Source organism: Copidosoma floridanum, unplaced genomic scaffold, assembly GCF_036245765.1.
Source record: "Copidosoma floridanum isolate Cflo_tuat_1 unplaced genomic scaffold, Cflo_Japanese_pri ptg000021l, whole genome shotgun sequence".
Lineage (NCBI taxonomy): Eukaryota > Metazoa > Arthropoda > Insecta > Hymenoptera > Encyrtidae > Copidosoma > Copidosoma floridanum.
Window position 1 is genome coordinate 14,555,390 of NW_028321898.1, and position 23,506 is coordinate 14,578,895.

At 35.0% G+C, this 23,506-nt stretch overlaps 1 protein-coding gene across 1 annotated transcript in view; it reads left to right on the forward strand.

The window, feature by feature from the left end:
* The window catches only part of mora (cysteine and histidine rich domain containing protein), a 56,578-nt gene extending 33,472 nt beyond the window's left edge, over positions 1-23,106 (forward strand). Inside the window, exon 4 of the mRNA XM_014357441.2 lies at positions 22,730-23,106. Coding sequence (XP_014212927.2) covers positions 22,730-22,918 — 189 coding nt within the window. The 3' untranslated portion in view covers positions 22,919-23,106. The remainder of the gene's footprint in view (positions 1-22,729) is intronic.
* The last annotated feature ends 400 nt before the right edge of the window (positions 23,107-23,506 follow it).

Consider the following 23,506-nt stretch of genomic DNA (forward strand, 5'->3'; position numbering starts at 1 on the left):
CTGTTTATAGAGATACAGCTGAATGCGGAAGATAATTTGTGGTTATGATTATATATCATAAAGCTCTTCTCTCTTGCAATAAATAAGTTTTTTTCAAATTATGCTGCTTGGAAAATTCCGTCGACAATCGATGGAATCTGGGGAGGAGGCGTGGTTATGTCGCCGATTCCTCTATTTAAGGGTGATTGGTCTCGTATCACGGCATAATCGGTGATCTCGATTGCGCGGACGAGGGATGAGGATCGGAGGGCACGAGCCGAGGTTTGCTGCGAGAAAAAGGGGAGGAATAGAGGCAGTTTTTGATTTCGGATAATCAAGGAAAGGACTTTAAGGAAATTGAGGTGAGCAAATTCCTTCATAGCTCGAAGGGGTGTAAGTCGCAAGGCTTTTAAGAGTTGGGACATAAAGCCACCGATTGTTTAATATACCAATCGAAAGGTTGGTCTCGATTCCGTCCATCAGGTATCTTGGGGACGTTCGTTTGCAGTAATTCTATAAATCTTGTCCGTATTCTTATGCTATTTCTTTTTGTCAATACGATCGCCTAGCACGTTGGTTTTTTGCGGTCCCGGTCCTTCTCTCTCCAGTAGTGGTGATTATTAAAATTGTTTTTGAGTTGTTCACTGGCGGTTTTTCGTGATTAGTATAATAAGTTCTAGTGTTAAGAATCGTGTTAAGATTTTTCCCTGGATTTACTGCTTTTTACTTTGTTACCATTAAGTTTATACATTAGTTTTAGTTTTCTTAAAAAGTAAAGAATTACATTATAATTCAGAGATCTTGCTATGATTGTAGCGTCGTCAGTCGTCATGTACGGCTCAAGGGATTTATTTCAAAGTCCAATAAATGAGGGTAATCGACAGAATTCACTTTTAATGTTACAGTAAGGTAAGAGTTGAAGACACTCTATCAGCGGATTTGCGAGAAAGTTGTGCTATATTCAAAGTTATAAAATAATTATTTAAATGTTTTATATTTATAAATTTGTTTAAATAATGTAACTGAATAAATTAGTTTTTCGTTCATGTATTTAAAAACTGCCGGTTTGTAGTGACGTGAAATCGTTCTCAGAATAGTTATACTTGATTCACACGACTTGTCTGACTCACCATTCTTTTTTGTACTTCTATAGGCGAGCTCTGCCCTACAGAGTAAATCAACGATTTCAGATTAATGACCTTGAAAAAAAGTGTAACCAAAGTGAATTTTTCTTGATTCTTCTCCCTTTGCCCCATCCTCCTTGATGTACTTTCAGTCCCCTGTACACAACATCACACCTCATAACGTCATGGCACCACACTACAGCACACATTTTTAATTTCATTTTTTTTCTTTTAACCAGTTTCTTAAAAGATGAAAAAAAAAAAAGTTTTCAAATATATTTAAATAACCAATATCTTACCCACTAGCCGAAGCCCTTACCCGCTCTGCTATGAGCGATCTTAACGTAGGAGAATCGATTACTTCATGTTGTCTTATACATAGTTCGTAACTTATTTTAAAAGTAAATTTTTACTTACTGTTTATTAATCCATTTTGTTTGATAGTATATTAAATGAATAAATAATTTATTTAGCAAAATATTTTTAGGTAAATGTTTTTTTAAAAATTTTGTAAATTACTATACATTATACATATTATAAAAAATTTATTTACTTATCATAAATTTGTCACTTTTAAAGTAAATAAATAATTGTTTCTATACTTTTTTCACATTTTTTTTTTAATTTTCATAATTAAAAAAAATTTTTTTGTACTATATGAACTCACTGATTGATTTTCATTGCGTTTTCTTTAATCACGATTTTTACTTCGTGATTAAGGTGGTTTTTTGACTTCAGGACGTTTATCACATAGTTAGTGGGAAAAAAGTTCAGCTCATAATTCAGAAAGATAGGAGAAGCACAAATTTATGCAGCAACGGTGGAAATTATTTTTCTCATTTGGATGTACTTACCTACACGCTTTTATGCATACTTAACCCCTTCTTTTTTGTATTATTATTAAATATATATATATATATATATATATGTGTATGTATATGTACACATGTATTTAGATTTATTCAAAAATAAAACAGGTTTATCTAAAAGTAATCTTAAATACAAATAAAAATTGGGAGGTTTATACAGGTCTTGTAAATGCAATTTGAAGTGATTTTTGCATAAGGTTACATGTTCAATTACAAATTTTTTAAATTAAACATGTGAAAAAAGGTAGAGTTCAACGATCTGAAATTTTTTTGGCGTATTTCTGATAGTAGATTTATTATACTTTTGATGCTCAAATAATATCTGTCAATAAAAACCAATGCGTGATAAACGTCCTTCCTTTAGGGACATTCACTGGTATGTACTACTATGCTAGTAGCGGTACTACAGGATGGTTTGTATCAACTTTAAAGATACAATTATATTTTGGGTATTAAATATGGAGTAGGAATAAGTGTGTGAGCGTATGTGATAAATGTGAGCCTGACGTTACAGATGTCATCAGAGTAGGCAGTAGGAAGTTGTTTTGAAACTATCGGAAGATTCGATGAAAGTTCATAGTCTTGTACTAGCCAGCCTCCATATTATTGAGATTGCGTTGTGCCATTATGTATTGCTTATAATTGTTCAGTTATTTAATATTAAAATATTTATTGAAACCACACCCAACTTTCGTAGGTATACTCATTCCAACGATAATTGCACCATCTTTGTACACAATATCGTTTCATACAAGATATAATTATATTTATAATTATATTATCTGCCATATAATTTTATAAAAATATAATTTCTTACTTGGGTACCCAAGCACCCACTGTCCACTGGTTTTTTTATGTTATCTTCTCTTATAGCTAAGCAATTTATAGGAAGTGGCTTTTGAATCAAACAGTCTGTAGCCTTTTTTTTACCGGGCTTTTGCCACAATTCATTGTATCTAATGCCCAGTAATATGATTAAGTTGGTGCTACTTCAATACCCTTACATCTATTCTGTGAAATTTGATGTGTATATTAAAGACTGTAATATCTACCTTGTGACCAAATTTCAGTTCTCAATATTGTTTTATTAGGGTATGATACGTTTTCCGGACAAGGAAATCATTAGCTCAAAAAAAATTTGATGATGTTTGAAAAATTTGAAAATTGAATATGTAAAGCAAAGTCGCTGAAACCGTTGTAATCGCTAAAGCTACCTGCAATAAAATAAAATAAGTGTGGTTAAAATAGGCCCAAGCGTCTCAGCAAATTTCACAGAGAGTGAAACGCCGTACGAGTCGCATCGAGCTAGTGATCAGTAGTGAAATCTTAACAAGCCGTAGCTTAGAATCGCGGACTCGACCCTGCTCCCCCGGAGGACGAGTGCAGCGATCGCGCCGGGCTGTCAGGTCCTGACAGGGGAACATCCCACCAGGTCAATGAACTTGATGAAAGCAGTCTTATAAACATCGATCAGCTGGGATCGTTCGCCCAAGCCAAGATCCCGCGAACGAACAAAAGGAAAAAAACTAGCGAGAATCAAGCTGAAGGAATAACAGTTTAAAACAAGTTCCGCCTCTTAGCGGACGCCAACGACTTGACTTAAGGAGAGGAGGAAATCCAAAATAAAACACAAAAGCAAAGTGAACAAGATAAGCCACACACACAGGGGCACACACATCACACATTTCCGCAAAAGGGTATACCACCAATATTCCACGAAATTCTGCAAGCAACCAGTACATTTCAAATTTAAAAACGAAAACTCATACATTTACACAAACTGCAAGGCCGACTTTAAGTACTTCAAGAAATACTTAGAAGAAAAGAACTTTAAATTTCACATATAAACACCGAGCTGGAAAAACTCCCAAAAAATAGTACTAAATGGCCTGCCGGATATTCCGAGTGATAACATAAAAAACGAATTATAGACTAAGGACATAAACTGCTCTGAAATTTCAGTCATTGAGAAAAGAGAAGCCCTGATGCCGAATCAACCAGTCAGACTGCTAAAAATTCAAGCAGACAGCGACATAAAAGACGTCAGAGCAATTAAGCACCTGTTTAACACAAAAATCGAGTAGAGGTAATAAAGTAGAGGACCCAAAATGTGCTAACTGCGAGAAAGTTTACCTGGCAGGCTACTTAAAGTGCCCTAAGGCCTCCAAAATGAAAGAGCCCAATAATCAGATAAACAAGAGCAACATGCAAGCTAAACAGCCAGTTCCGGTGATAAACTTGCAAGAATTTTCGCACCTACCAAACCAACAAGTACAGGACTTAAACAAATTGATCCAGATCCTTGACACCGTTGAGAGGATCAAAGCCAAAGTAAACTTAAACAAACTTCTAGCCAAACTAAGCCAAGTCAAACGTTGCATGAACTCATGTCACAGTAGCGAGCAAGTTCCGCTCGCATGTTTAAAAGCACTCAGAGGTAAGTGGGACGAACTAAAGCATTGTATTAACCAACAAAATATAGACATAATGGCCGTTGGTGAAACAAAAATAGTTGAAAAAATCAAGTTAAAAATGCAATATTATAACATATACAGAAAAGACAGAAATTCACACGGAGGAGGTGTGCTCATTATGTGTAGAAATGTAATAAGCCACTACCTGTTTGCAACTAAGACAAGTAAAATGGAAACTATAGGTATAAGTCTGACAAATCGGCCAAAAATCTTTGCAGCTTACTGCCTCCCCAAAGTGCCAATTACAACGTCAGGCTTAAATGCAGTATTCAACACAGCAAACCAAGTGATTCTTATAGGTGACCTAAACGCCAAACATGTAACCTGGAATAACAAGATGGCAAATAAAAACGGAACAACCCTTTTTAACTACACATTAAACAAACAAATAACAGTCATTGACCCAAAAGAGCACACTACTAGACCATACTCAATAAAACATAAACCATCTGCTATAGATGAAGCAGTCATTGAAAATCCACCATACGGTATATCCATGCAAGTGATGGACTAAACTCAAATTACTGCGCCTCCGAGCTAGGAAACGCAGTACAAAAAGTAGAACCACCACCAATCAAACCCAACTTCAAAAAAGCAGACTGGGCTAAATACAGTGAAATCCTGCACTCAAACATTCAAATAGACAATAAGTTAAGTACTACCTCCAGTATCGATGCCAGCATTCAAACCCTTTCAGGTGCAATAATGAAGGCAGCAGAAATGGCAACACCAAAACATCAGACCAAACGCCTCTACAATAACGCCCTATAAAACTGTAAATATGTAAAACAGCACACTGATACGCTGAAACCATATTATGACGACAGCAAAACCAAGCTAAACACAAAAAAAAACATAGTGCATTGTGTTTATCACAGGAAAGGACAATTTACCTGAAACCATCGAACTCTTCGATCAACAAGTAAGACCAGACAAAGTCAAGTACCTGGGAGTTGTACTTGACAAGAAGCTCTAGTATCACAAACACGTAGACAGAACCATCACGAACACTGCTAAAGCCATCGGAGTCCTGCTGCCCCTGCTGGGTAAATCTACACTGAGAGATTAGTAGAACGCCCTCTGTCCTTCAGGTGGCGTGGCTGAGCTACCACGTACGTTGGGACAAGAGACAACCCAGAGTGAGACGCCAGGCGCTCCACTCTTGCAGCACAAGCAATGTGCCACAAGTATGGTGCTATTAAGGTGCTATTGATGAGTAGATTAGATGTACTCACAGTAGCTCCCCTGCCGAGCGTCGAGTATGATATATTATAATGTACTCGACGCGCATATGTGTATGTAACGCGCATGTGTGCATGCGTATATAGATGTATATTATTGAATGCGTTTGTATGTATGCACGTTCATGAATCGTGTCGCTTTAAAATATATTAAAAATAATACGGTATGTTTTAAGATTGATCAATTTATTCGAGGAGTAACATATTCTGTATTATTATTTGCCACTTATTACGTTATTGTAAATGACACTGGTAACTTATACATTATAAAAATTTACTATCTAGTTTTATTTAAACTATAAATATCATAAAAATTAAAAATCAAAACTTATTTTTTATAATAGTTTGTTTGAACAAAAATTTTTATTTTACAGTTTGGAGAGATGATTTTTTTCTATAAAATACAGTTATAGGGTTAATATGTATAAAAGTTTTTAGAAATAATATACAACACTTCGAATTTTCGTTACTTTGAAAATCATTTTTGTGACAGAGAGACGCACAGGTAGCACCTATACAGTGAATAGTATATATAGATATGTCCAGTAATGATGTGCTATATATCATATACATACATTATTATCTATAAGATACAAGTAACTTATCTAGTAGATAGTATAAATAGCTTGTGTCGTGGACATATACTGTACCACGAACCGGAACAGACCATGCACTAGATATCGGGACAACTGCTGTACTGTATAGATAGTACTGCTGCTGTACTACAGTGGTCCGCCTAGCGTTCAAAGTGGCTCGCCAGCTGTCCCACTGCCTGGGTCGGTAGGCGTACGTTACATTAGGACTCTATCCGACCGTGCGAGGACAAAGGGCGTTCCACTAATCTCTCAGTGTAGCAAGTTGTCTACAAAAAACAAACTCTCAATCAACACAACGGTGACGAGGCTAGCCTTCCTGTATGCAGCCCAAGTGTGGGCCGCTAGGATATCGCCCACTAACAGCAAAAGATTGCAACGTGTACAAAATAGATGCCTCAGAATGGCATTGGAGGCCCATATGCAACCACTAAATACATTAACAACAAACCAAGCCAAATAATTCGACCAGAACATCAATCTGGAATTGCTGGTCTTCCTTAGAGAATAAAAAAAAGACGCAATTCCAAATAAAATAGAATATAAACCCCCACAAGCAGGCTGCCTGGATTAACCCAAATATGGACATTCAAATCAGCAGTCCAAATTACTTTTTACCAACCAAATCATTATCATTTCCCCTGACAAGAAAAGGGAAGAAACATGTAATCAGCATAATAAATCAAAACATAAATGAGAAAAGCTCAAGCTCTACAACAAACTTCCCGAGTTAAAATGCACCAGATGCGCTAAGAACGGGGATGGGAACAAACCATCAACATCTCTCCTCCATCCAGAGCTGGACCACACCCAAAAGAGGACACACAAATGCCTATAAACTGACTGACTGATTGCAAATTCCACAGTCGTCCACGGCAGTACATCAAGATTAAAGTTGTTAGTTGTGCAGCTGCATATCCCAGCTACCGACAACACTCTTCTCCAATGGACAAGTGACCTTCGTCTAATTCTACCCTGATCCACCAGGATTGACAAGTGCCACCAATTAATAAATGTCTTGAACGATAACGTCTCTGGTGAAATACCAGGAAACGTGTCTAACCAGAGCACAACCTACTCCATTACTTCAGAGTCTTCTGGTCGTTCAACTATCCAGCCTGGTGCCGTCAGAAAATTTTTTATTACAAATGCAAGCCTCCGCAAAGACTCTGAGGGTAAGAGTCAAGCTACCCGCAGTCAGCTCTCCATCATTAATGAATACAATTTGAGATGTCAAAAAACTGACGCAGAACATACATCGATATTGAAACAGCCGTGTCAAAATCAATAAATAAAAAATCCATTGCGTGAGAGATCACCTTTTTATTGTACCCTCACAGTCATCTCTTAAATTTTTTCAGATTCTTAAATACGTAGAATATGTATTTTTGTGATGATGGAAAATGTAGAGATTAAGCTCCAGGACTTTAAAGCTCTGATAATAAAGTTGTGAGATAAGAGACAACATTTTTGTTTAACTATGTAATTTTTGTGAGTTTTAAATCTTAACAGCTTTGATAAATAGCTATTTTCGTAGATTATACAGGAAGAACTACAAATCAACGGCCCTTAAAGGCCAACGATTATTTACTGGCACATGAAACGGATGGTACTTTTCAGCAGAATTATACTTTTTCCACTGTTAACAACTTTTTACTTGACCAAATAAACTGTATGGATTCCGAAAAAATATGTTTTTAGAAATTCAAAGTGATCAGTGATCCGTTGGGGGCGAAATGTGAAAAAATAAATTAATACAGGTAAAGTGTATTTAAATTTTCTTGCGTTGATACATTAATGCGCAACGTTTCGCTGACAATATGCGTCAGCCTCATCAGGCTACAAAATTAAAATTAAAAAACACACAATGAGTGATCTGGAAGGCTCAAACACAAAAATACAATAAATTTTTTATGTAAATTGTTACCGCAGGTATGCGAGAATTCGTAAGTTTGGTTGACTTACTCGTCACCTGTCGTGCTATCGACTGACAATAAATTACAACAACAAGCCAGCGCTTATATAGGCGGAGCTGCAAAGGTAGACGGTAAAGGGCGATGAACTCGATCGAGACATTTAAACCTTCGTAGTAAAGGAAGGTATGCTCTATTAAAAGAAAGCACATCCTCCTTTCTATTGATATTGTGTTTGTCGAGTTTTATATAAAGCATTTCGGAAATAATTCTTTTTTTGTAATTGGATTCTTTGTCAAGGATTTTAAAGTTATCCCAATCGAATTCATGGTCAAAATTGATTTGGTGTGCACAAACAACGGAATCAGAGTTTTGACTTTTCATATGTTCACTAATGCGGACCTCCGCCGCTCGCTTTGTTTCACCCACATATGACGCAGGACAATTTTTACAATAAAACTTATATACTACATTTGTCTGTTTATGTTTATTCGTTGTATCTTTTCCTAAGCGGACGATATGCCGCAGTTTATTGTAAATAAGAGGGTAAGTGTGAATATTGTAGGGTTTTAACATGGTTGAAATTTTTTCAAAATTATTGTCAATGTATGGTATGCCAATTTTGCAGAGAGGGTAGGTGTTTGTAGTGCTTCTGTTATGATTACTATATTTGTGTCTTTTTAATCTGACGTTGGGTGTAATCCGCAATCGCCGCCAGCAGTTACATATTTCTTCTCTTGGACCGAATTTCAATCTCCCATCAACTTTTTGTAAACGCGATTTTTTATGTATTATCAAAAACCTAGAAGTTGGTCTCTCACACCTCGATACGAACGATCGAGTAAAGACCGGAATCCGTGACAAATTATCGCAATATTTAGTTAATGCTTGTAAACAAAAGCCAGATATTTCTAGAGTGGACCGCCAATATGCAAAAAATTAAAAATCAACAAAAATTTTCTAAACAAAAATCCCGATATATTTTTCACCTCTGCTGACAAAGGCAACGTTACGGTTTGTCTCAAAAAAAGTGACTGTACGGAAAGAATGCATAATTTACTGTCTGATAAATCGACGTATAAAATTATTTCAAAAAACCCATTAAACTCTCTACAAAAGAGAACCTCTAACATTTTAAAGAATCTCAACTCTAACGGCTTCCTTTCTAGAACATACCATCCCAATGCTTTGTCGCTCACAGATACAACTCTAGCTAAATGTTATGGCTTGCCGAAAATTCACAAGGTCGATGCCCCTTTACGTCCTATCGTCTCTCTTATCAATAGCCCTACATATTTTCTAGCTAAATAATTTACGATGAACTCAAGAAGTCAGTCAACGTTCCAATATCACACATTAATAATAGCTTTGAATTGAAAAATAAACTAAAAAATATAAAACCCACTACTAATTATAGACTAATGTCTTTAGATGTCAGCTCCCTACTTACTAATATTCCTCTAGAGTTGGTACTACGGAGCATCGATCGACGTATTGTGACCATAATGAATAAATGTCGAATCCCGGTTGATGAAATTCGACAATGTACAAAATTTTTGTTCAATAATACTTTTTTTACTTTTGACGACATTTTTTATCAACAAATTTTCGGCACGCCAATGGGTTCTCCTATTTCACCTTTGTTTGCTGACCTTGTAATGGACGACCTGGAAAATAATTGTCTCTCCATCTTAAAAAATAACTATAACATTATTCCATCTTTTCATTTTCGTTACGTAGATGATGTATTACTTTTTATTAATGTTGACCATATTGACCGAATTTTAAACATTTTGAATTCATATCATCCCAAACTACAATTTACATATGAAATGGAGATTGACAAGAAACTCAACTTTTTAGACTTGACGATAATAAGAAATTCTAATTATTTTAATTTTGACTGGTTTGATAAACCTACTTCTTCCGGACGAATCTTAAATTATTTTTCTGGTCATCCAGTTAGCTATGAGAGAAATATTGTTTTTAATTTGGTTGATAGGGCGATCTTGCTTGCCAGTACACGTTTTCACGGTGTGAATATTTCTAGGGTGAAAAACCTGTTGATAAAAAACAATTACCCTTTTAACTTTATTAATAAAAACATAAAGGGGTGTAATCCGCAATCGCCGCCAGCAGTTACATATGTAAGACGTGACAACGTTGCGTGGTTGGGGGCGCTACTGTCGATTTACTGGTGATGTGATCCGCAATCCCGCCAGTAGTAAAGCAGACGACGTCGGTCTACTTGCTCCTTTTCGTGATATTTTTTGATTGTAAACAAAGCATATTGTGCTGTACGCAAACAAACACGCAGACCAAAAAAAATAGTTTCAAGTGCCAAAAAGAAAAATGGAAATAACAGCTCAGATACTTGCTGTTATGTTTGACTCCAGCAGTTCCAGTTCTAGTGATTCAGACGATAATTCATTGTTTTTTAGCAGTGACGATGAAAATGATGAAAGAAGAGTAAAGCCCAGAGTGATGAATTTCATTGAAACTGTGGTTTACAGATTTAATGCAAAGGAATTCCAAGAAAATTTTCGGTTAATACACAATTATGTATCGCTACTGATAAAAAGTATATAATGAGTATTGTTATAATAACAATGATTCTATTAATTTATAGATTAAAAAGGAGTACATTTGAATACTTACTTGCTTTGATAAGACCAGACTTGTAGGGGACTCCAGGAGTTGCAGGCAACATGCCTATTGAACCTGAAAAACAGTTGCTAATAACGTTATGGTTCTTAGGAACTCCAGACTGTTATAGGTTTACAATTAATTTTTTTTACATATAATAACGCATTTGTTTAAATGATGTAAATAGTCAAAATTTTTAATTTGAAAACTAGATGAGTTATTTCAAAATTCGGAGTGGGACACGCAACTGCATGGAGATCTGTGAAAAGAGTTGTGAAAGCAATCTGCAAGCTTTGCAGTATTTTTATCAAATGGCCTTACATCGAAGAGGCTGACAGAATTTCACAGATTATCGAGGAAAAATTCAAATTTCCAGGAGTTGTTGGAGCAGTGGATGGTACCCACATCAAAATCTTAGCTCCTAAAAGAGATGGTCAAAGCTATGTCAACCGTAAAAATGTACACACAATACAACTGCAGGTTTATAAAATTGTGTGATTTTCATTGTCAATGAAATCTACCAGTTGTAGTAAAATGTATTAAATATTATTTACGTTATTTGTAACGATAAACTGGAGTTTATTCATTGCTTTTGCGGGATGCCTGGTTCGGTACATGACATGAGGATTTTTAAGTTTTCTGGTGTACAGCAGATGTGCAATGAGACGTTCTTTCGGGATCATGAGCATATTTTAGAAGACTCTGCGTACACTATCCAAAAACATGTCATGGTTCCTTATAAGGATGATGGACACTTGACAGTGAAACAAATTTTTTGTAATAAAACTCTTTCTAGAGCCAGAACAATGGTCGAACGTTCGATAGGTTTGTTAAAGTCGCGTTGGAGATGTTTACTAGATAAACGTCATATGAGAAGAACAGACCTTATACCATACTATCTTCTTTGCTGTTGCGTTTTGCATAACTTATGTATAAAAGAAGAAGATAAGTGTGAGTATTCAATACTGGTGCCTGACGTAGTCGACGAATGTCCTCCTCCGTTGTCAATGGATAACATTCAAAAGCAAGAAGGTATAATTAAAAGAGACAACATTAGAAATATTTTAAGTATGTAATATTTATTATTAATGCAAAATATGCTTTGTCTTACAAGTCCATTTTTGTACCAATCTTTTCTTAATTCTTGTACTTTTAAAACTTTTGTAATTGTATGAAAATATAATTTTTTTTCACAACAAACAACTGATTGTTTATTTTTATTACATCAACTCTTCATGTAATGGTCACTTATGCTTAACAGTCTTGCATGACTTATGAATTATTAGATTTTAGTTAACTACATTAAAGCAATGGTACGTACACAAACACGTATTTGTGTTCTTCGAATAAAATAGAATCTTTGTAACTTTTCTAATAGTAGTAAATTGTAATTTTGTACATTAACTATTCATTAATTAAAAACTTTTGGTAACTTATACTTAACAGTCCTGCATGACTTATGAATTATTACATTTTAGTTAACTACATTAAAGCAATGGTACGTACACAAGTATTTGTGTTCTTCGAACAAAATAGAATCTTTGTAACTTTTCTAATAGTAGGAAATTGTAATTTTATACATTAACTATTCATTAATTGGTAACTTTTGGTAACTTATACTTAACAGTCTTGCATGACTTATGAATTATTACATTTTAGTTAACTACATTAAAGCGATGGTACGTACACAAGTATTTGTGTTCTTCGAACAAAATAGAACTTTTATAATTGTAAATTTTTTTCCAAAACAGACTTTTTTTCTTACATTAACTATTCATGTAATGGTAAATTATGAATAACAGTCTTGGATGACTTACAAAGTATTACGTTACAGAGAACACTATGAATAATCGATGGTATCCCAAAGAAAATAAAATAATCGCGTTTGAACTTTTTTTTTAAAATAAAATAGAAGTATTAATGTACACTGTAAACCCTACAACGTAGTTTTATAACGATAAGTATCGAAAATATATAGTTACTTTTGCACTTTTTCCAAAATAGCTTTAAAAATACTTAGTTTTTCTTCTCGATACGCTTTTGTCTCAGATCTTCTCAAACGTTTCTCATCCAGCAATGCTTCTTTAATAGCAAGACTTTGTGCCTTAGCACTTGGTGAATGTCTTTCTAAAATACAGACATAAGTTATAGGCGAAAAAATGACAGTATAATAGTGTAAGAAAATTACTCACTCATTAAAGGAGTAGAATAATTTTTGTCGAAGTCTTTCAAACTAATATTGTTCCCAGCAATAGACAACGGCTTAATCCAAGGCTTTTGATGGAAAATTTTATCTAGCTCCTAAAAAAGAATAAGTTTTTCGAAATAATCTGATACTTTGTACGCAGCGAAATTATACTTAAAGATTATAGCTTACATCATAAAACGGACAAGTTTTAACATCGTTACCAAATCCGGAATTGTAATCCTTTACACTTTTGTACGATTTCTTTAATGAGTCCATCTTGACAACACAATTTTTAGTCGTTAATTTGTGACCCTTTTCGTTCAAGCCAGTGGCAATCAGTTTCCAAAATTGTTGGTACGTTATAATTTGATTACTGTAACTTTCATCATGTTCTTTGTATAGCGATAACAACAACTGCACTTGAGCATCTGACCAGTGTGTTCGCTGAGAAACTAAAAAAATATCTCTTATGTGAAGGAACCTCTTTCAGAAAGATTTAAATATATATAGTAATACTTGAATATTATCACTTACCACGTTTCTTTTCATTATCAATTTCATCATTTAGCTGTACAGAGGTATCATCATCATGTGATGCATTACCTACTTTGTCTTGTACACCCACCAGGTGTGCAACATTGCTTTCACAACTGTTTGAAGAAATTGTAGTTGAAAGAGATTGTTTGAACTGATTATTAATTGTCCTTATATGATCCACCAAGAGTTGCGAAGCAAATGAAGTATCTAAAAAAAGTTTGAGCATGAATTATGGTCTAGCAAGAACATATGCAATAAAAACTGAGATTATTACCAGAATAAGCACGATTAAAAGTTTTTTCGTCAACGTAAAACTTGTGCCACTCCCCAGATAATGAATCAAATAAATCTAATTGAAAATTCTTGAACTCCATGAATCCTGTAAGACCATCTTTTTTGGCTTTGGAAGCTTTGTACTGAGCCATCAGTTTGGAAGACACAAGATGATCTGTAATAATCCATAAAATAAGATCATACAGAACTATTTAACATGTATGGCATTTAAAACTAACCATTTCGTAAATTAAAAGTAGCTTGATCCACATATAACAATGTTGTTGTTTTGGTAGATTCGTCATAAAGAGTTACTTCACATGGTTTCTCAATATACGGTACTTCACTGTAGGACATATTTTTGCGCTGATCCTCTTCACGCTTTTTTTTCAATTGATTAATAATTCTAATCCTAAAAACTGCATCTAGAATTCATAAAACAGAATAACCATCAACTAGAAACAAATATGAATATGAACATTGTGAGAATGTGAAGAAAGCATTTTTTAGGTACGTAGGAATGTGACAGTTTATAAACGAGAATTACATCAATAGAGCCTCCATTCTCGAGTTACAAGTAAGAAAAAATATGGGGCATAATTTTCTCATTCATAAAAGATTTGATAAAATATTTTGAGGTTACGAAAAAACATTTTCCATTATATTATGGTATCGTTATAAATACTTACCGTTTTTTGCTCGTTCAACTAATCCTTCAGACAACATCACATTGAACTTTTCTCCCGTACTGGCATCAACAATTGTCAAACCTTTTTTGGTGTTTATGATGCAAAATGTGAAATTATCTACTTTCTACTTGAATGAAAAACACGATGACTTCGAAAAAATCCTAACAATTTAGCTACTCGAAAATATAGTCTGCTTTACTGCTGGCGGGATTGCGCGAGATCACAGCAAAAAAATGTCACGAAAAAGAGCAAGTAGACCGACGTCGTCTGCTTTACTGCTGGCGGGATTGCGGATCACATCACCAGTAAATCGACAGTAGCGCCCCCAACCACGCAACGTTGTCACGTCTTACATATGTAACTGCTGGCGGCGATTGCGGATTACACCCAACGTCAGATTAAAAAGACACAAATATAGTAATCATAACAGAAGCACTACAAACACCTACCCTCTCTGCAAAATTGGCATACCATACATTGACAATAATTTTGAAAAAATTTCAACCATGTTAAAACCCTACAATATTCACACTTACCCTCTTATTTACAATAAACTGCGGCATATCGTCCGCTTAGGAAAAGATACAACGAATAAACATAAACAGACAAATGTAGTATATAAGTTTTATTGTAAAAATTGTCCTGCGTCATATGTGGGTGAAACAAAGCGAGCGGTGGAGGTCCGCATTAGTGAACATATGAAAAGTCAAAACTCTGATTCCGTTGTTTGTGCACACCAAATCAATTTTGACCATGAATTCGATTGGGATAACTTTAAAATCCTTGACAAAGAATCCAATTACAAAAAAAGAATTATTTCCGAAATGCTTTATATAAAACTCGACAAACACAATATCAATAGAAAGGAGGATGTGCTTTCTTTTAATAGAGCATACCTTCCTTTACTACGAAGGTTTAAATGTCTCGATCGAGTTCATCGCCCTTTACCGTCTACCTTTGCAGCTCCGCCTATATAAGCGCTGGCTTGTTGTTGTAATTTATTGTCAGTCGATAGCACGACAGGTGACGAGTAAGTCAACCAAACTTACGAATTCTCGCATACCTGCGGTAACAATTTACATAAAAAATTTATTGTATTTTTGTGTTTGAGCCTTCCAGATCACTCATTGTGTATTTTTTAATTTTAATTTTGTAGCCTGATGAGGCTGGCGCATATTGTCAGCGGAACGTTGTGTATTAATATATCAACGCAAGAAAATTTAAATACACTCTACTTGTATTTATTTATTTTCTCACATTTCGCCCCTAACGGATCATTGATCACTTTGAATTTCCAAATTCACTGGAGGGCACTGATATATACTAACAAACCAAATATGTTTTTAATAAAAAGTGAGTTATATGTTTCTACCCAATGTGAGACCAACATTTTTTGTATCAACGACGGAAAGTACAACTTTGCGCCCGTGGGTACACTTTCCACCCGCCAATTACGTTCCTACCTCGGGCGTTTTTGTAGGTTAAGTATGCCCTTAGTAAGAAAAATAGATTTCGCACCTGGTGCACCACCAGGTACGAAAACTACTATTTTCTTTTTAAGGCTTTTCTTTCAACATTTGGACGTATAGTGCGCCCTCTGACGGAAAAGTAGGGTTCGTACCTGGTGAACATCTAATCAGGACAAGCACAAAGAGTCCCTCAGGCCGGGTGCTTGCTCTGGTAACATGCGTCATCAGGTACGAAAACGACCATTCCTCATACTGTGTCAATTAATGTGTAGTGTATTACTGTAGTACGCTAGCTTGTAAGAATACAAAATAAAAATAAAAATATGAGCAAAATTTTGTCCTCCAATTTATCAGAAACGTAGTATCAATAACGTAGACCACTCGAAGCGCGTCTAACATAAGTAGTTGTAGTAAAATTTTGAATATTTGTTACAGTGATGATAATTTCAACGATAGCTCAGTTCAGTAAAACGACTGTTCGTGAGAGGAGGGGGTCTGAAGTATCGACAAGTTTACGGAAATTCTATAAAAACTCTGAAAGATTATTTCATTGACGTTTTTTTCTGACGACATCTTATTGCGGTGACACCTCAGTGCGGCTATAGCTTGCAAGGGGGCACTTCTATTACCTAGAATTTATAATACACGCTTACCATTTATATTTATATTCTTTTATTTATTATATTTTCTTGTAATAAAAAATCCGTCTAATAGACAATTCAATAGTACACATTTTTCTATGTATACATATATTTCATTTTATAAAAAATTCCTATTTGAAAATTCAAATTTGAACGCCGCGCGCGGGGAATGTGCGTCTAGTACGTTAAGAAAACGCTAGAGCGCGTTTACCCAAAGAAGGGAAAACCTGCTACTCAAAAGGAAATAACGTTAGCATAAAAGGCACCATTGCGCAATGCAAAGGGGAGTTCATCTTCCAGCGACCCTGGGACGCGGTATATCCGTTACTCACCCAGACCTGGAACTTTCCCGTGCACCGGTACAATACCGCGACGAGCACGAAGGGAGAGAAAGAGACGAAGAGAGGAAGAGACGAAGTACGAAGGCCGATAGCTGAAAAGTAAGTGTGTACACCATCACCAAGGTAACACTTCCACTAACCGGTACCTACTTGGACTTTCGGTGCTCGACCGCTTTAAGCGTGGAGACGACGCATCCCCAAGTAGTCGAGGCACTAGGGTTAGCGATCACGTTCTTAGGCGAAGTTCCTGGGTTGATGACTTGAGCAGTGCTCAAGACACCCAAGGGCCCTGAGAACGACCTAACCTTACGTGACTTGGTCGGATAGGTAGTTACCTAACACTAACTTTCCGCGGTTGTAATAAAATTTCGCATTAGTCTAACCTAACGTGTTCAAGCAGAGATACTAAAGAGGGAAAATTCAAATTGTCATTTTTGTAAAATTTTCTATTAAAAAGGCGGATAAATTTTAAGTGAGTTGTCGAGTATAGTATATATTGTTTTTTATTATTAACGTAAAAAATTGCGATCACTCAAATAAAATTAATACATGTAAAAAATTTTCCTTAGAATCATATGATTGAATAAATATAAGATAATTAAAAATAAATTGATTGTACTTATTTAAGCAAACCTTCCCCTCCACATAAGATTGCGAGTTCCTTTTTATAGTTTAAGATAAAAACTAGAAAATAGCTGTTAAGATTTGAAATCGTTTAATAAACTGAGAATATTATCTGAACCCCAAAAAGGGACAGGAATGAAATAAAAAAGATATTAAATTATTAAATTAATTAAATTAAGGAAATATTCAGGAGAATTCAATAAAGTAATAATCAATAAACAATTGCTGTATATGGTGCAGGAATTAATTGATTATTCAACAGATAAATTTTGAAACTTGATAATAAATATTTTTAAGTATTGTATATAATCGGCAATTTGAGCAATTTCGCTCTTTTACACAGGGCCACGAACCCGCCCTCCGACATATAAACACAATCATTGTTTGTATGTTGGTTCCTAATCTTAGAGTTTTCTCGGTACAGATAATATTCTTAGCCGATTGTTACTACCACAAATTAACCGGGGTTATACTCAAAGAAAGGGAAGTCGTAAATGGTACCCCTGGTGGGACTCGCAATCGTAAGAGGGAGTGTTTAAACAGGTGCAAAAAATTTTATCAAATGTTTTATATTATTCGTTCGCCTTAAAAATGGTTAAAACACGACGAGGGGGCAATAATGAAGAAACACAACAAGTAACGGCTCAGATTCACGGGGAAAACGAAGATAACTTAAGTGGAATTTTTCCATTAGAGGAGTCACCTCAGCCAAATACAGTGGGTGGAAATGATGAAAATATTTTCGAGGTCATAGGGGTCCAAAAGCAGCTAATGGCTGAAATCCTACCTCTCAACCCCGAGAATAATTCGGAACAAATTATTGACAAAGTAAATAAAGTCATCACACAAACGAACACACTCAAAGAACAATCGATGCGACTTACACATACGTACGATGCACTGGAGACCCATATAGAACGACTCACACAAACACAAAATCAAATACGTACTAAAAACGCACAACGTCAGGCAGAACTTATTAGACAATCAGAAATACTCGATAACTTAAATAAACAATTCGGTCAACTCGCACTAAACATAGGGAAAACAACACAAACATTCCAAAAACTCAATCAAACAGTCACGGCACAAACTCAAGCCATAGTCAATTTAGAACAGGAAGATGATCGCATATACGAGGCTATCGCCCAACACAAAAAAGACGTGGAATCGATCATCACCCGAAAATTAAATAACGTACAAGGCAGAGGAGTTTCTCAATTGAAAGTAGATTTACCCACTTTTAGCGCAGCTGCAAGTGATCGACCAATCAAATTCCTTAAAGCCTTAAAAACTTACATTGAAATAACTTCCATAGAAACTGACACGATTAAATTAGTATTATCTCAAGCATTAAAAGGCCCGGCACTTGATTGGTTTGAGCACATCGAAGAAAGAATAAATTCCATGAATGATTTTGAAACTTTATTTTTGAATAAATATTGGAACACGACGGTACAAGCTAAAGTTCGTCGAGCGCTCGAATGGAATGCATACGAAGCCACAAATAATATGAGCCGTAGTGAATACGTGTTAAATTTGTATAGTTACGTGAAAATGTTATCAGCACCACCCACTGAAGCGGAGGCCGTTGAGAAATTCGCAAATCATTTTGACGAAGTCATACAGCAGTCTATAATTCTTCGGGGAATTAACAAAATTGACGATCTCATAAAACTCTTAGATTCTATGGATGCAGTAGGCGCGTTAAATAGCTCAATTTCGATTCGAGAAAATTCATACATAGATTCCGGGAGACAAATAAACTCAAGCCCTACGCGGAATCATAGCAACTTCCGAGCCTCAACACCAAACCCTCCCAATAGCAATTGGCGTGACCGCGGTAACAATACAAGTAATACCACCATAAACCGAAATACGAACTCAGGCCAACAAACTAACAACAACAATAATAGTTCCAATCGACCATACGTAGAAAGACCACAAAGTAGCTCATACAATCGAGGGACCCAGGGAACTCAAATAAATTTAATTGAAGAGATCCCAAATCAGGAAAACGAATAGACGTTGTATCCCAAACCCCTAAAGATTATCAAACCTATACTTCATGGGATACAACGATCAGAGGGGACATTACAAAGACAAGTATATTAAAAAATTATGAATCCAAGCCCGAACAAAAAAATAACATAAACACCTTTAACACTACCACGCTACCACATGGAAATAAAAATTCAAAAATAATGTCGAAAATTAACAATAATCAAGGGAATCTACTTATCAAGGCTCAAGAATGTTTGATACCTCGTACATATATATACAGTTTTGGTTCCATTTGATAACCAGCTTGAAAAAAAAGTGACTGAGGAGAATAAGTCTAATATTGTTACAAATGCATGCCATTTCTACTTAATTTGCCATAAAAATCAAATAAAAAGTTGTTCAGTAGTCAAACCAGAAATACATACAGTATTCAAAGATTTAAGACCGACACTACTAGAAGAACCACACAGCGAAAATCTGTTGACCAATAAAGCTCTTGTATGCCCGGAAATAAATTTTGAAATTAAAAGGGTTAAGCTGGAGGCATTAATAGAGACGGGGAGTGAATTACCAAGTACATTTGAATACATTTATGAGAAATATAACGACGCACGGAAAATTTTCCCTACTTTTCCGGTAATTAAGTTTCCAACATGTAGATTTATTGGAAGAATTTTTTTTGAAGCTAAGAAACAATCCAAGGCTGAAGTAAAAATAAATACTAGTAAAATCGCACTCAGAGCCATCTCATGCGATGGTAATGAAAGAGGAATATACGTTGCAAATAGATCAATACAGGGGGCAGAGAAAAATTATTCTACCACAGAGATCAAAGTATTAGCAATCGTTTCGATATTACACCAATTTCCTTCGTATATATTGGATTACAGTTTTAAAACATCATCAATCAAGAGGAGTAAAACCGTGGTAGCCATTTCGTTAAACCGACACATCAATCAAAAGGACCGAAGAAGTACCGAGGATTTCAATACATTAAAAATATTGGCAGGAAAACCAAACGATAATATACCTGAACAATCAAAATCGACATCTAACGTACGATCAAACGATGAAAAATGGCACATAACCAAACAAAACATAATAAATGGACAGGAATATAATCGGTATAAACTAAAAGGGACAATCCTGTATAAATTATGTAACCATAGAAAAAAAATTCTTTTGCAAACGTGCCTCGGAAAGGAGCCCATTACCTTTAAAGAAAAAGTTCCTGCTCGTTAAAAAAATGAGACATCTAAAAGGAAATGATGTTAATAATAACTAACAAAACTTATTCCTCAAACCTAATTTGTTCAAAGAAAAATTTTTTTTTATTTTCACAAATTAGAGGGGGCAGATGCAAGGGGGCACTTCTATTACCTAGAATTTATAATACACGCTTACCATTTATATTTATATTCTTTTATTTATTATATTTTCTTGTAATAAAAAATCCGTCTAATAGACAATTCAATAGTACACATTTTTCTATGTATACATATATTTCATTTTATAAAAAATTCCTATTTGAAAATTCAAATTTGAACGCCGCGCGCGGGGAATGTGCGTCTAGTACGTTAAGAAAACGCTAGAGCGCGTTTACCCAAAGAAGGGAAAACCTGCTACTCAAAAGGAAATAACGTTAGCATAAAAGGCACCATTGCGCAATGCAAAGGGGAGTTCATCTTCCAGCGACCCTGGGACGCGGTATATCCGTTACTCACCCAGACCTGGAACTTTCCCGTGCACCGGTACAATACCGCGACGAGCACGAAGGGAGAGAAAGAGACGAAGAGAGGAAGAGACGAAGTACGAAGGCCGATAGCTGAAAAGTAAGTGTGTACACCATCACCAAGGTAACACTTCCACTAACCGGTACCTACTTGGACTTTCGGTGCTCGACCGCTTTAAGCGTGGAGACGACGCATCCCCAAGTAGTCGAGGCACTAGGGTTAGCGATCACGTTCTTAGGCGAAGTTCCTGGGTTGATGACTTGAGCAGTGCTCAAGACACCCAAGGGCCCTGAGAACGACCTAACCTTACGTGACTTGGTCGGATAGGTAGTTACCTAACACTAACTTTCCGCGGTTGTAATAAAATTTCGCATTAGTCTAACCTAACGTGTTCAAGCAGAGATACTAAAGAGGGAAAATTCAAATTGTCATTTTTGTAAAATTTTCTATTAAAAAGGCGGATAAATTTTAAGTGAGTTGTCGAGTATAGTATATATTGTTTTTTATTATTAACGTAAAAAATTGCGATCACTCAAATAAAATTAATACATGTAAAAAATTTTCCTTAGAATCATATGATTGAATAAATATAAGATAATTAAAAATAAATTGATTGTACTTATTTAAGCAAACCTTCCCCTCCACATAAGATTGCGAGTTCCTTTTTATAGTTTAAGATAAAAACTAGAAAATAGCTGTTAAGATTTGAAATCGTTTAATAAACTGAGAATATTATCTGAACCCCAAAAAGGGACAGGAATGAAATAAAAAAGATATTAAATTATTAAATTAATTAAATTAAGGAAATATTCAGGAGAATTCAATAAAGTAATAATCAATAAACAATTGCTGTATATGGTGCAGGAATTAATTGATTATTCAACAGATAAATTTTGAAACTTGATAATAAATATTTTTAAGTATTGTATATAATCGGCAATTTGAGCAATTTCGCTCTTTTACACAGGGCCACGAACCCGCCCTCCGACATATAAACACAATCATTGTTTGTATGTTGGTTCCTAATCTTAGAGTTTCCTCGGTACAGATAATATTCTTAGCCGATTGTTACTACCACAAATTAACCGGGGTTATACTCAAAGAAAGGGAAGTCGTAAGCTGAGTGTAATGACTATTCATTATTTCGACAGCTTATCACGAAGCAGTTTGCTTAGATTTTTCATTTTTACTACTTTGTCATTGGCTGTCGTAATAATGAGTAGTCCTTTTCTCATCCCACAATTTTATTTCCATTACAAATCAAACTTGTATTGCAGTAATGCAAAACACCGAAGTACAAAATTACTAAACAGGATTCAATTTATTTAGAAATATCTTAAAAATTAGAATAAAGTAGTTCTTGATTTATAAATTTCTTTCTTTTTTTTCAGATTGTAGATGTCACTGCTAGTTCTGTAAACATGCTACCAACTAAAACTGAAATCAAGTTGAAAAAAAGCGAACCTGGTAGCTGGAGTAAGTTAGATATTCAACGTGAAAATCTACATCAGACTGAACAAATACGTACTGAAGATAAAATTACTTCTCAAGTAAATGCCGTTGATTTGAGTGATCTGTAAACTTTTAAGTTATTTTTAAACAATTCAAAATAATATCATAATAATTTATGAGCCTGTTATGTTATAAATGTAACTATATTTTTTTGAAGTACACTGGCTCATCTAAAAATTTATGATTAACGGAAATTGACCTATGTTCTTGTATTCTATGTTGTGTGAGAGACCCTTAATGGTACGATGTTTCTAAAAAACAGTTCATGAAATTACATAAAAAAATACTTTTCTTCGTGTTTTTATTTTTAGCATCTTTTATGAATAACTTCAAAGTGCATAAGAATTCATCTGTCAACTTGAAATTGACGTACACTTACGTAGTCTTGATAAACTAAAGGTAATTGAACTCCATAAAGTATTAGACATTTAGCGGATCTAAGTCAATTGTTATAGGGTTAGGGTATGTATGCGATGAAAAACTATTACGTGGCTTTTTTAATGATTTTATCCCTAACTATACCTTCTACTCGTGCTTAAAAACATAAGCCAGAGCGATTTCTATCCTCTTCTTAATTTATTCCATTATTTCTGGTCTTACGAATAATGCTGCCTTTTTTTGTGAAGTTTTGTGAGGTTATGAGATATTTTGTTATC